This window comes from Scyliorhinus canicula, chromosome 1, assembly GCF_902713615.1.
Source record: "Scyliorhinus canicula chromosome 1, sScyCan1.1, whole genome shotgun sequence".
NCBI lineage: Eukaryota > Metazoa > Chordata > Chondrichthyes > Carcharhiniformes > Scyliorhinidae > Scyliorhinus > Scyliorhinus canicula.
Genome location: NC_052146.1, coordinates 283,700,966 through 283,716,102, shown reverse-complemented (window position 1 = coordinate 283,716,102; position 15,137 = coordinate 283,700,966). Strand labels below are relative to the sequence as shown.

The window sequence follows — 15,137 nt, the reverse complement described above, 5'->3', positions numbered from 1 at the left end:
GGCCTGACACCGGGATTCCAACAGAATCCGATGAGCTCTCCCTCATCATAGAATCATAGAATGTACAGTGCAGAAGGAGGCTATTCGGCCCATGGAGTCTGCACTGGCCCTTGGAAAGAGCACCCTACCCAAGCCCACACGTCCACCCTATCCCCATAACCCAGTAACCCCACCCAACACCAAGGGCAGTTTCGGACACTAAGGGCAATTTAGCATGGCCAATCCACCTAACCTGCACATCTTTGGACTGTGGGAGGAAACCGGAGCACCCGGAGGAAACCCACGCAGACACGGGGCGAACGTGCAGGCTCCGCACAGACAGTGACCTAGCAGGGAATCGAACCTAGGACCTTGGAGCTGTGAAGCAATTGTGATAATCACTATGCTACCGCGCTGCCCTCATGCATAAATTAGCATGGAAAAGGGAGAGACCCGCTGTGATACCGTCAATTCACTGTGAGACCGTGAGAACGAGTGAACATTAGGCTTTAATATCCATGAACTCGCATGCCAGAGTCGGCTGTACAAATGAGTGCCACCCAGAGGTGGCCGGACTATATATGGCCCCGGTGAGGGCGGAGCCGGGGCGGAGCCCACCGGGGTTCCAGTACAGTACCTGGAAGTAGCCTATAATCATCACTTCCAGATCATGGGTCACATCATTATACAGACAGTACAGACAGCTCATGCATTAGGTGAAGTACATTCACCACACTCGCATATTTGGCCCCGCTTCTAGCGCCAGCAGAGACCAGTAGTCATTCCCTGCAAGCGGGAGCACTTGGGCTCCAGAATGGAGTATCTCGGCCATAGTCATGACCTGGATTGTTAGAATCCACTGGCATCATGGTTTACAATAGCCCAGAGTTGAAATGTTTGTCATTGATAAAGTTGTCACTTAAAATTATGAAAATGAAATTTCAGAATATGTCTAGCTAATTAATAATATTACTGATAAACTGACACACCATTGCTTTTGGATTTGCAATTAAATGCATTTAGTAAATACTTTCATTTTCTTTAGGTGAAATGGGATTGATGGTTGCGTCCACTCTAAAGCTTGGGATCGCTATTCTGAATGGTGGAAACTCAACAGTTCAGCAGGTATGTTAGGCTGAATACAAAAACAAGGGATGAATCTGTACCAAATGCTGACTATGGAATATAGTCTGGATGGATAATCTTAGACTTACCTGCAATGAAATTCATCTGCCACAGCCTTCCTACTCACTCTATCAATTCATTATTGGACATTTATGCTCCTGTTTACACTCCTTACCATGCCATCAATTTTGGTGCCATCAGCAAGATGCATGGCTTTCTATTGTGCATTGTAAATCATTAATAAATATAGTGAGGGTAAAACACAGATCCTTGTGAGACACCATTCATTACTCCCTCCTGGTATGTACCTATTGTGAAACTCTCTAGGCGAACACCTCTGCCTCGCGCCTCCAGCAGCGGAGTTCCCAATGTCGGGAGATTCCAGTATTGGGTTCGAGGTTCGCGCATCATGGGCCGGGCACCATATTCTCCGGGACCACGTGATTCGCCGGTCCTCTGGGCCGGGAATCACGTGGACGAGAATCACTGCTGGTCCTGACAAGCGTGGCCCTGACGCGGTGAACCTCGTAGTGGGCCAAGGGGATAACTATTTCAGGGAGTTGCCCCAAAGTGCATCCGAGGGCCACCCACCCCACAGTGCAAGACCCGCTCATCCCACCCCAATAGTCCCTCTAACCAGAAATTCCCGAAATAAAGAGACCCCTCCAGAGACCACCTAAATAGAAACTCCCCACAGCGACTCCTCAAATAAAGAGACTCCCCACAGAGACCCCTGAAATAAAGAGACCACACACAGAGACCCGCAAAATAAGGAGACCCCCCCAGAAAAATGACCCCCTATCAGTAAGCCCCCAGGAGAGTCCTGTCAGGAAGCTCCCCAGGCCTATCGGGAAGCTCCCCAGAAGAGAGAGGCCGATCAGGAAGCTCCCCAGAAGAGAGAGGCCTATCAGGAAGCTCCCCAGAAGATAGAGCCCTATCAGGAAGGTCCCCAGAATAGAGGGCCTATCAGGAAGCTCTCCCAGAAGAGAGAGGCCTATCAGGAAGCTCCCCAGAAGAGAGGGCCTATCAGGAAGCTCCCCCGGAAGAGAGAGGCCTATCAGGAAGGTCCCCAAAAGAGAGGGCCTATCAGGGAAGCTAGAGAGCAGTCCAGGCAGACAGACACAGTGAAAAAAAGCAGCACCTGTCAATTCCTGGAAAAAGAAAACCAGTCAGCTATGTTTTAACCCCCTCAGATCTTTGAGCTGCAAGCCATTCATTCATTTTTCCTTGATATTATTTTACTAGGCTGTGATTGACAGCTTCCACACACACAGCTGTCAGCAATGCAGGGCAGCACGATAGCACAGTGGTTAGCACAGTTGCTTCACAGCTCCAGGGTCCCATGTTCGATTCCCAGCTTGGGTCACTGTCTGTGCGGAGTCTGCATGTTCTCCCCGTGTGTGCGTGTGTTTCCTCTGGGTGCTCCAGTTTCCTCCCACAGTCCAAAGATGCGCAGGTTAGGAGGATTGGCCATGATAAATTGCCCTTAGTGTCCAAAAAAAGGTTAGGTGGGGTTACGGGGCTAGGGTGGAGGCGTGGGCATAAGTAGGAGCTGTTTCCAAGGCCTGGTGCAGGCTCGATGGGCCGAATGGCCTCCTCCTGCACCATAAATTCTATGATTCTATGATTATTCCATTGATGTTCCTTCATGGTTGAGTAACTCTGAGCTGCTCTAACCACAATGTTTATAAAGAGCAAGCTTTGATTGACAGGTCATGGACCACATCAAATAGAATTAAGTGCTTTCCAATCACCTCCCTTCATGATTGAGTGATTTTGAAGTGGTCAGCTCGAAATTGACAGCACCAAAATGGCGGCCAAATAATGGGAATCCCTCGCAATCCTCGCCATTCATACATTTACTTGGTGAAGGATTGGAAATTCTGGGTGCGCCAATCGGGTGCAATTTAGCTCCAGCGGGAGAACACAGGGCTGGATTCTCCGATTTTGATGCCATGTCCGGAGCATCTGTCCAGTCTTCCGACCAAAAAGTCAGCGGCGCCCACGCACCGATGCTCCGGCCGGTGAGGGGCTAGCTGCCATGCAGCGTAAAGCTCGGATACAGATACAGATGCAGATGGAGAATTGTCGGGTCCTTGGCTGCCTGCGGCAGGCTCACTGTACAACATGGCGCCGGCCGCGCATGGACCTGTCCTGCCAGATAGTGCTCCCCTGGCCACCCCCTGACAAGTCCCCCCAGCCCCCGCCGAAGCCCCCCAGGCCAGCAGAACGGGTCCCCTCCCCGACTGTGGTGGTGCTGCTCTCAGTTTCCAAACTCAGGGTCTCATCTTGTGAATGTCGATCCCAGGGTTATCGCTGCTGAAATCTCAGATGTTCGTGCTTCTTATAAGGTTTTAGTTCTTAGTTTACAATTCATTCTCATAAACAATCCTCGAGCACTTAGGCATCATTTGTCCTTGCGAGAGCCTTGTTTTCACTGTTTTGACAAAGTGTTATCAGTAAAAGGTCCAGTTGCAAAATGTTGTTCTCCGTTTCCCACTAAACAAATTTTTGCTGAGCTGCAGTCTTTACTCATACACACACATACAAGTCTGTTAGCCTCTTTTACCATCATGCTTCACTGTTAGCCTCTTTTACCATCATGTGTCACGGCACAATGTTAGTCGTTTCTTCTACTCAGTAAACCTCTGCTTGCTAAATAGGCAACGCATAGTGAACTGTAGTTTACTGAGTAGAAGAGATGACTAACATTGTGCCGTGACACATGATGGCTCATCAAAGTCCAGATAAGCTGCATCGATAGACATCCCTGTCTATTACTTCAGTTATTTCCACGAACAGTTTAACATGTTTCCTTGCACTTAATTTACCCTTTATCAATCTCCCTTATTTATTTTGCATATCTTCACACTCCTTACTGCCCTCGGAGAATAGTGTGGAGCGCTGAAAAGGTGAATAACAGCTTGTTGAACCATGCCATTAACGCCCCTTCCGGGGCATCAAGACTTAAATCTGGGGATATCAGAGTCTGAGGCAGGAACACGTTGCCTATTTAGCAAGCAGAGCCCTGTACTTGGCTCTCTCTCTAATCAGCTTAAATATCTCTGCATCAAAAGTCACTCTGTCCTCAATCATAGATTGCGATAACTTCCTCACAACATTCGGCAGACTGACAGGTCCTGGAACCCTTCTCTCACCCTCTTTAACTACGTTTTTCAACCTCAAGGGATAGTTACTGAATATATAGAACTTTGGAAAATGATGACTGAAACATCTGCAACTTCCTCAACCATTGCCTTTAAAACCTTGGCATTTGACTGGGATCTTCCGCAGCCTCCCACCAACGGTGGGTTATCTGGTTGGCTTGTCATGGGCTGCCAGCGGGATTTTCCTGTCCCGCCAGATTCAGTGCTTTGCTTGCCGGGTGTGCTGCTAGGGAATCCGCCATTGCGGGGGTGTGGTGGGACCGCCTTCGTGACAGTGGGAAGGGCCGGAAAAGTCAGCCCAAATGAGCTGAAAACCATCAGGTCCTGGGGATTTAATTGCCTTTGGCATCATAAATTTTTCAAATACTGCTTTCTTGCATATATTAACTTTACTGAGTTTGAGTCTTGGATTAATTATTAGTTTTCATGGAAATCCAGGTACATTGTCCTCACCTTCTGCTGTGAAGGCTGGTGGGGGGAGGGGGGAGGAAACGCAAACCAATCAGAGCCTGTTGCTGAGTTCAAACAGACACCATTTTGGCTGTTCCAAGGGCCCAAAACCATAGTGTGGGAGTCGTGAACTGAGGAAAAGACGTTAACGCCATTCAGCTCTGTTAACGTGTCAAGATCTGAGGTTTCTAATTGGCATTCACCTGTCTCTATAGTTCCCTACAATTTTCCTCTGGGGTCAGTGGACCCGACTCTCCTAACCCCACCCGCAGAGGGAAAAATGCGTCTACTGGAGCCCTTTAAACCACGACAGGTCTGCTGAGTGCCCGACTCGAGTTACCTGCCTTGATAGTGAAAATCCAGCCCAGTTGGATTGGACACAACTTAAACCAGATTTAATGTGTAACCGATGGCCTTGTCTCTCGTCTTGTCAATTTATCTTTGAAAGTTAACTTTTACCATTCTTTCAAGGAAATGTCTTTAATCCAGCTGTATTATTAATACTGCTGCCACAAGATTTTTGTAGCAATTAGCTCAATATTATTATTGGTGTTGCTGTTCTCTTTAATCACCACATTGAATCTACACCGTAGGATCACCAAGAGGTTCTGTACTAAAGTATGGTAATAGAGCAATGCCATATAAACAGATTGGGCTGGATTTCCAAAGGACTGCAGGTTCGGGACCCACTGTGGGCAGGAATTAAACACCATGGACCCCAGAGTTAACCTTGGGATCCTGATGTCTCCGAGACAGTTTTGAATTTTCAAAGGGCTGTTGGGGGTTGTGAAAATCTGTCACCACCAGTCAATAACTCTTAAACTCATTATCAACCTCATTGGAATTTTTAAATGTTATATCGGAGCACCCAACAGCCTTGTGCATCTTTGGCCACAGCTGTTGTGTTGGCCGAGGGACCCCAATAAATTGCCTTTAACCAGTTTTTAAATTCGAATCTCTGAGCCCAATGGGTGTCAGCATGAGTGCTGCTCCTAACCGTCCATCCATGGCTGCTTTATGCCGCGTTACACCTCAAGGAGCTGCCTGCTGCAATCAGCAAGGCAGAAGCAAACCCTGGCCTGACAGGCAGCACTTGACTTCTGGAAGCGCTTGGCGCCTCTCACTCGGCGCCAAACTTACTTCCTCACCATCTAGGCAATTTGCAAATAAAAATAGCATCAGAAGAGTGACGCAGATTGGGAGCGGGGTCAGGACCCAGAATTCATCAGGATCTCGGGTTCCCTACCCCGCTTTGAAAATCCAGCCACTTAAGTCAACATGGGCTTGTGTCACAAACAGTACATAGGTACAGGGGTAGGCCATTCAGCCCTTCGAAAGCATTCAGCTATTCAATAAGATAATTGCTAATCTGTAGTTCCACTCCACCCACCAGCCTTGGCTCCAGATTTTCCAATATCTTTGGCCAGTAAAAGTACATAGCTCAGATTTTTGATTATTTGTTGAACTAACATCAATGTTTTTTGTGAGAGTTCCCCACTTCAGCCACCTTTTTATGTAAATAAGTGTTTCCTATAGTCTCTCTTGAATAGCCTGTCTGTTTTTCGTTTTACACCCCATAGTCCATGACCTCCCCGACCAGCAAAAAATGTTTCCCTCTATCTACTCCTTTGAAACTGCTAAAAACCTCAATCAAATCACCCTTACTGTACTGAAAGCAGTACCAGTCTCGCTCATGTAATCTCTCCTACTACATAGATGGAACCATGATAACGTCCTTGTGAATCATCATTGCACTCCCTTGTACACGGATGGCCCTTCCATCCATAACGTCACCACAGCATTTTGTACCCCTTTGAATATGGCGGACCTTAATAGGAAATGTTATTCGGTGCAGGTCAACACTGTGACTTGTAGTCATTAATCCATCACATAAGGTCTGGTTTTGATCTTCTGCAGAAAATGCTTGACTGTCTCAAAGAGAAGAAGGATGTGGGTTTCTTTCAGAGCCTTGCAGGTCTGATGCAGTCATGCAGGTAAGGGTACCGTGTTAATAACCTCCTCCAGTTAATACTTTATTCCACAAAGGGGAATTTCAGCATTACCTCGTTTTTAAAAAAAAATTAAGGTTTTGATTATTGTGTTCAGAATATGTTTCAGAATTATGAATATATTGATATGTATTGAATATATATAATTATAGATATATATGTTGGGCCGATTCAGCGAACAGATTGTTAAAGTCCACTGCCGGGGGCATTTAATGGGTGTACCTCAGTGGCTGCAGTGCAGAGATACACCCCGCTATTCAACAGCACTTTGCCTTTTCCTTTGGCCTTGGGGAGTATCTCCCTGTCGAGGCCGCACTTCGAAGGATTTCCTGCTGCCGAGCTGATCTCCACTTACACGGAGAGCTGATCTCCCCCTTCACTTACAGGGAGCCCCCCAACATGGTCACGGGCAATTGCCCCCTGTCTCACATGCCCCCCCCCAAACAGACATGGATAACCCCCACCATGGATAAGGGGAACCTCACCAATGGAGCTCCCCAGAGGCCCACCACATTCTCCCCATGTTTGAGTGGGTCTCACGCCCACAGCCCAAAGATGTGCAGGGTAGGTGGGTTTGCCAGGCTAAATTGCCCCTTAACTGGAAAAAAATGAATTGGGTTCTCTAACTGTAAAAAATAAATCTCTCCTTGTGGGTGACAGTGTTATTCTCTCAAGTACGTTCTTAGACAGTTCTTGTAAGCCATTGTTCAGGCATGTCCTACTTGAGCGAGGGAACTATAGTGTTCAGCGACTTTAGTAATTGCAAGTTGCACTCATTTGGGGTGAATTCTCTGCAGGTGAGGTTCTCCGTTCTGCTGGCAGTGGACTCCTACCCACGGGTTTCCCTGTGGCATGGGGTGGGCACAATTGGAAATCCCATTGGCCGGCGGCAGGATGGAGAATTTCACTGCCAGTGACGGTGCGCAGCCAAGAAACACTTGGCTGAGGGAATGGATAATTCACCCCATCGAGTCTGCTCTGCCATTCAATCATGGCTAATATGTTTCTCATCCACATTCTCCTGCCTTTTCCCCGTAATCCCTGATCCCCTAGTTCTAGTCTCTCCTACAAGTGGAAACATCTTCTCCACATCCACTCTATCTAGATCTCTCTGTATTTCATAAGTTTCAATCAGATCCCCCCTCATCCTGCTGAACTCCATCGAGTACAGATCCAGAGCCCTCAACCACTCTGCATATGACAAGCCCTTAATTCCTGGGACCATTCTTGTGAACCTCCTCTGGACCCCGCTCAAGGCCAGCACATCCTTCCTTAGTCGCAGCACCCAAACTGCTCACGGTATTCCAAATGGGGTCAGACAAGAGCCTTATATAGCCTCCCTGCTCTTGCATTCTAGCCCTCTGACATGAATGCGAACATTGCATTTGCCTTACAAAATGCCGACTGAATCTACACGTTAACCTTAAGAGAATCCTATACTTTGACTCCTAAGATCCTTTATGCTTCAGATTGCCAAAGGTTTACCCCATTTAGAAAATAGTCTATGCCTCTATTCTTCCTGCGAGAGTGCATAACCTCACACTTTTCCACATTGTATTCCATTGGCCACTTCTTTGCCCACTCTCCTAGCCAGTCCAGGTCCTTTGAGCATCCCGCTTCCTCAACACTACCTGTCTCTCTACAGATCTTTGTATCATCTGCAACCTTAACAACAATGCCCTCAGTTCCTTCTTCCAGATCATTAATATATATAGCGTGAATAGTTGTGGTCCCTTCAGAACGCCACTAGTCACCAGCTGCAATCCTGAAAAAAGATCCCTTTATCCCCACTCTCAGCCTTCTGCCAGTCAGCCAATTCTCTTTCCATGCCAGTACCTTGCTCCTAACACCATGGGCTCTCATCTTATTTAGTATGGCACCTTGTCAAAGGCCTTCTGGAAATCCAAATAGCTGGCATCTGCTGGCTCTCCTTTGTCCAACTTCCTCATTACCTCCTCAAAGAATTCTAACAGATTTGACATGACCTCCCCTTGACGAAGCCGTGCTGACTCAGTCCTATTTTATCATGCACTTCTAAATACTCCGCATTCTCATCTTTGATAATGGACTCTAAGATCTTACCAACAACTGGATTCAGGCTAAAGTGCCTACAATGTCCCATATTCTCCCTCCCTCCCTTCTTAAACAGGGATGTTACATTCGCCATTTTCTAGTCCTCTGGATCCTCCCTGCCTCCAGTGATTCCTGAAAGATCACCACCAATGCCTCCACAATCTCCTCAGCTTTCTCCTTCTGAACCCTGGGTTGTCGTCCATCTGGTCCAGTGATTTATCCACCTTCAGACCTTTCAGCTTCCCCAGCAGCTTCTCTTTAGTGATGGCCATTACACTCACCTCTGACCCCTAACTCACTTCAAATTCTGGTATGCCACTGGTGGTGACCACCGTGAGCACTGATGCAAAGTACCTATTCAGTTCCTCTGCCATTTATTTGCTCCCCATTACTACTTCTCCAGCTTCATTTTCCAGTGGTCCAATGTCCTTGCCTCTCTCTTACCTTTTATATATCGCAAACAAAACCTCTTGCAATCTTCTTTTATATTGCTAGCTTACACTTATAGAACATGGAACATACAGTGCAGAAGGAGGCCATTTGGCCCATCGAGTCTGCACCGACCCACTTAAACCCTCACTTCCACGCTATCCCCGTAACCCAATAAGAAGGTATTTCATCTTCTCCCCCCTTATTGCTTTTTTAGTTGTCCTCTCCTTGCTTGTAAAAGCTTCCCAATCCTCTGGCTTCCCACTTACCCTCGCCCCATTGTATGTTTTTTCTTTTGCTTTCATGCTGTGCCTGACTTCCCGTAGCAGCCATGGTTGCCTTGTCCTCCCCTTCGCATGTTTCCTCCTCCTTGGGATGAATTTCTGTTGTACCTCCCGAATAACCCCCAAAAACACCTGCCATTGCTGTTCCACTGTCTTCCCTGCTCGGGCTCCCCTTCTAATCAATTCTGGCCAGCTCCTCCCTCATGTCTTTGTAATTACCTTTACTCAATTGTAATACATATGGTTCCAGCTTCTCCCTCTCAAATTGCAGGGTAAATTCCACCTCTACAAAGAAAGATCACAGTTCAAGTTGAGAGGTGGTAGATTTAGAACTGAGATGAGGAGGAACTACTTCTCGCACAGGGTGGTGGATTTGTGAAACTCGCTGCCCCATAGTGCGATGGAGTCTGAGTCATTCAAAAGTTTCAAGAAGGAGATAGATATATTTCTGATTTTAAAAACTGGTTAAAGGGAGATAGAAAACAGATAGGGAGGTGGATTTGAGGCAGGAAGAGATCAGCCATGATCTGATTGAATGGCTGAGCAGGCTCGAAGGGCTGAATTGCCTACTTCCGCTCCTAATCCCTATGTGAAGACTGACGCAAAGTATCTATTCAGTTCCTCTGCTATTTCATATTGTGGTCATTGCCCCCAAAGGGTTCCTGCACCTTAATCAAGTCTTCCCCAGCAGCTTCACCAAATCTGGAACTGCCTGTTCACTAGTGGGCTCTACCACAAGCTGCTCCAAAAAAAAACATCTTGTAGATATTCCACAAATTCCCTTTCTTGGGATCCACTACCAACCTTATTTTCCGAGTCCACCTGTATATTGAAGACCCATGTGATTATTGTAATATTGCCTTTTTTACATGCCTTTTCTATCTCCTGATTTATTTTCTGCCCACATCCTGACTACTTCTATAACTCCCAACAGGATCTTTTTTCCTTTGCGATTCCTCAACTTTACCCACACAGATTCTATGCCTTCCGACCCTATATCGCTTCTTTCTATAGGGTGAAGAGGAATTTTTAGGATTTTCACTCAGCGTCAATTTAAAAACGGCACTATATATTCAATTATGACTTTTATTCATTTATGGGATGTGGGCATTGCTGCCACTTATTGCCCATCACTAATAGCCCTTGCTCAGAGGGTATCTAAGAGTCTACCACAGTGGGTCTGGACTCGCATGTAGGCCAGGTAAGGATGGCAGAGTTCTGTCCCTAAAGGACATTGACAATAATTTCATGGTCATCATTAGACTTTTAATTCCAGATTTTTTATTGAATTCAAATTTCACCATCTGCTGTGGTGGGATTTGAATCCAGTTCCCCACCCTTGGGATCTCTAGCTTACTAGACCAATGACAGTACCACTATTCCACCATCTGCCCTGACTTGCAGCGAACTGCTGACCTTGCCCCATTGATGTAGGATGTCACGGGTTGGGAGATGCTGTTAAAAGGAAGAGTCATTTTGGACTCAATGTTAACTCTGTTTCCCTCTCAGTTCCTGACGCTGCCAGATCTGAGTTTTTCCAGCAAAGTTCTGTTTTTAGTTCAGACCTCCAGCATCAGCAGTACTTTGCTTTTATTGAAATAGGCTTGTGGCCCATCCTGTAGGTAGTTTGTGCTGCAGCTGCAGTGCTTCAATGTGGAATTGGTGAATATTGTAGTTCAGTGGCACTTTTGCTGACCAAGCAGACTTCTATGCCTTGGGATAGTATTGAGTTTCTTGAATGCCGTTGTGTCTGCACCCATCCAGGCGAGTTGTGACTATTCCATCACATTCCTCACTTGAACCTTGTAGATGGGGCAGAACCATTGAAGGATTAGGTGGTGAATGGACCATCATAAAGCATCCAGCCTTGCGTTTTTGCCTCTGTTATTGGCATGATGACATGCAATGTATGTCAGCAATATGCAGAATGCTTGTTACCTCTTCCTCTGTTCACAGACCGTTTTTTGTGAATGCCTATTAACTTGATATCTCTATATTTTTCCATATATTCCATCTAAAATATTTGTGAGTGGTCTCCAGCTCATGAAAACCAGCAGGAGTTTTCCTCTCCACTCATCCTTATTGCACTTTGATAGTTAATAGCTCCAACAGCAAAAGTGGAAATGATTTAATTGCAGGCTTGATTTTACCATTTCCTTTAAATATTTTTTTTTAAGGTACCTAAAAAAGTTAGCTATACAGGGGCCAATCTGTGTTTTCAATAGCCACCATCTGGAGTCTGAGGTCCCTTTTTAATTATGACATAACACAATTCAAAATATGCATTTGAATCTGTCATTCGTGATGCTACATGAAAAGATAAAGTACTATTTGGCAGTGTTACTGAGAATTTACTATCTGTGGGTCAATGAAGCGTTACCTTTAAAATCCTACATTTTAATGCTTTTTTCTCAGGAAGGGCAGCAGGGTAGCATGGTGGTTAGCATAAACGCTTCACAGCTCCAGGGTCCCAGGTTCGATTCCCGGCTGGGTCACTGTCTGTGTGGAGTCTGCACGTCCTCCCCCTGTGTGCGTGGGTTTCCTCTGGGTGCTCCGGTTTCCTCCCACAGTCCAAAGATGTGCGGGTTAGGTGGATTGGACATGCTAAATTGCCCGTAGTGTGCTAATAAAAGTAAGGTTAAGGGGGGGTTGTTGGGTTACGGGTATAGGGTGGATACGTGGGTTTAAGTAGGGTGATCATGGCTCGGCACAACATTGAGGGCCGAAGGGCCTGTTCTGTGCTGTACTGTTCTATGTTCTATGTTCTAAGTCTTAAAAAAGCAAACATGATATATATTTATTTCTGCTGATTACAGCGTACTGGACCTAAATGCATTTGAACGGCAAAACAAAGCAGAAGGACTTGGCATGGTGACAGAAGAGGGATCAGGTATATGCTGAAGCACCATATGGTACCTGAGTCGACTTCTATTAGCTCCATAATAAAATTAAGGCAGAAAGTCACTATTGATTTGTAATTATGCTATCGAATGCTAACTGACGTGCAAACCCTTAATGCATTTGTACGAAATGTCTTCCTGCACTATCTTAACAAGTGTAAATGTTTTGCTTTAAATGGATTATTGCCTCTATTAGAGATGAAAGAATTTCATATGAATGCATTAAACATTGATGTACGTGTATGCTGTGGCACAATTTTGAAGCTGGGGTGTAATATTTACTGAAAATTAAATGTATAACTTTTCAGGGAAACGGAACAGGGGATAACATGTTGGCTGGAATTCTCCATCCATTCACATTCGGCGGGATTCTCCTATCCCACAGCAGTGAACGGGGTTATGGCTGAGTGGCAAATTCTCCTGGCAGCGGTGGGCAGGGCGAACTTGGATCAGAGAATCCTGGCCGTTTGGGTCTCTTTTTTGCAATTATATTTCATAAACCCAACAATAATTGCAGCGCTACTTCAAACAAGGCAGATTGATCATTGTTCTAAATTTCTTCAATGGAATTCTCCATCGATAGGATCCTCTAGTCCGCCAGCCCCCACGGGTTTCCCGAAGGCGTGAGGTGGCCACAATGGGAAATCCCATTGGCAGTCTGCGGGAACGGAGAACGTGCTGCCAGCTTGCAAAAACGCATTTAGGTCGAAAACGCAGCTGGCGGACTGGAGAATCCCCCTCCTTATTCTGTTGAAATGCTCAGAAATAAATAATTCTTGAACGTAATAAAATAAAATCCTTAAAGAAGGGTACAGTTGCTGCAGTGCAGGTTCCTGTAAGACATTTTTATCATTTCAATATTCAGAAAGAGTAGTAATGACAAGGTCTACTACTGATTTATTGGCATTTTATTAAGTTGCCTGTGCGACAAAAGCATATTATTTTGAAAAATACCGTGATGGATTTGCAATGCTGCCGTTGTAATGTCTATTGCAGCAGAAACATCACAGTGGCTCTGTCACTGAAAGTTCAACCCCACTAAATCTGCCTGCCTAGCTGTCCAAAAGACAACCTTTAAGTAAACGGTTTTGTATCAGCAAGAACGGTTTCTCATTTTCATCCATTTCCGGGATCAGACTAAGCCTAAAGTTTTAATCAAAGCTTCTCTGTGGGATTCATGTAGGCATTTGTGTTTTAAAGGCTTTATTTGGATAAACAGCCCATGCTTGCAAAGAAACAATCTAATCGATCATACTAAAATTCATAACTTATTTCTTTACATCATGAGATCTCCAGTTATGGCCGGCTTCAAGGGACAGGCGCCTTTAGCAGCGACTATTTCTGATCCCCCTGAAGCCCAAATGCCAGCCTTTGAATGGAAATGAAGTCTGGATTAAAGGCAAATTGTCTGAGAAATACAGTGCGGATAATTACAAACACGTTTCTTCTCCTGTTGCAAATAAAATTAAAAAATATAAGCCTACAAATTACTAGAAAACGATAACACAATTACTAAAATTAGAGGTTACTTTAAGGCCAACTTTAACAGGATGAGACAGAGACTGACAACACCAAATCGGTCAGGTAAAACTGCAGTTGGGAAGTGGGAGGTGTTCAAAAAATGAGTCTCATAACACAAGGCCGATATGTGCCCTCAGGGGCAAGAGGTCCACTTACCAACTCAAACAGCCAACAGCAGATAAAGAAATGTAAATGTCACGGAAAGAGCGCGTAGACAAGTGAATTGTGAGAGACATAAGAAAAACAGCAAAACTAAGTTAATCAAGGGGCAGCAGGGTAGCATGGTGGTTAGCATAAATGCTTCACAGCTCCAGGGTCCCAGGTTCGATTCCCGGCTGGGTCACTGTCTGTGAGGAGTCTGCACGTCCTCCCCCTGTGTGCGTGGGTTTCCTCCGGGTGCTCCGGTTTCCTCCCACAGTCCAAAGATGTGCGGGTTAGGTGGATTGGCCATGCTAAATTGCCCGTAGTGTCCTAATAAAAGTAAGGTTAAGGGGGGGTTGTTGGGTTACGGGTATAGGGTGGATACGTGGGTTTGAGTAGGGTGATCATGGCTTGGCACAACATTGAGGGCGGTAGGGCCTGTTCTGTGCTGTACTGTTCTATGTTCAAGGTGGAGAGCTGCAAAAAGAGATTATGGAAAGAAAGTTACAAGGGATATTAAGACAAACACAAAAAAAATTAACAGTTACCTGAGATGGAAAACGATAGTCAAGGGTAATTTGAACCCTTTAACACAAAAGTGGGTAATGTTGTAAATGACTTGTTGAACAATTACTTTGTGTCAGTCTTTACAGTGTAGGAAGAGGATAATATACTTGCTATTCCAGGAAAACCAATAACAAGTTAAAGACAGGCACTGGCTAAAGTTAACTTGAGAGAAGATTATTATAGAAATTAATGATACTAAAGACTGATAAATCCTCAAGACCTGATGGTTGCTACCCAGCGCTATGAAGAAATTAGCGGAGGAAATTACAGATGATTTAACCATTGTATTCCTTAGCTTTCTATATTCAAGAGTTGCCCCTTTAGAATGCAAAATTGCCTACGTAACTCCCATTATTTGACAAAGATGAGAGAGAAATACCAGGAAAGTATAGTCATCTTAGTCTAACAACTGCTTTGAAGAAGTTATTGGAATCTACATTTAAGGACAGAGTGACTGAGTACTTTTGGGAAATTTGAGTTGATTAGCGAGAG

The 15,137-nt window shown here is 45.4% G+C and overlaps 1 protein-coding gene across 4 annotated transcripts in view; it reads left to right on the top strand.

Moving 5' to 3' along the window:
• Nucleotides 1-15,137, top strand: part of ryr2a (ryanodine receptor 2a (cardiac)) — a 936,900-nt gene that overhangs the window by 787,243 nt on the left and 134,520 nt on the right. For all 4 annotated transcript variants that reach the window (XM_038814319.1, XM_038814304.1, XM_038814294.1 and 1 more), the window contains 3 exons: nt 1,025-1,104; nt 6,639-6,715; nt 12,333-12,406. In XM_038814319.1, coding sequence (XP_038670247.1) covers nt 1,025-1,104; nt 6,639-6,715; nt 12,333-12,406 — 231 coding nt within the window. The remainder of the gene's footprint in view (nt 1-1,024; nt 1,105-6,638; nt 6,716-12,332; nt 12,407-15,137) is intronic.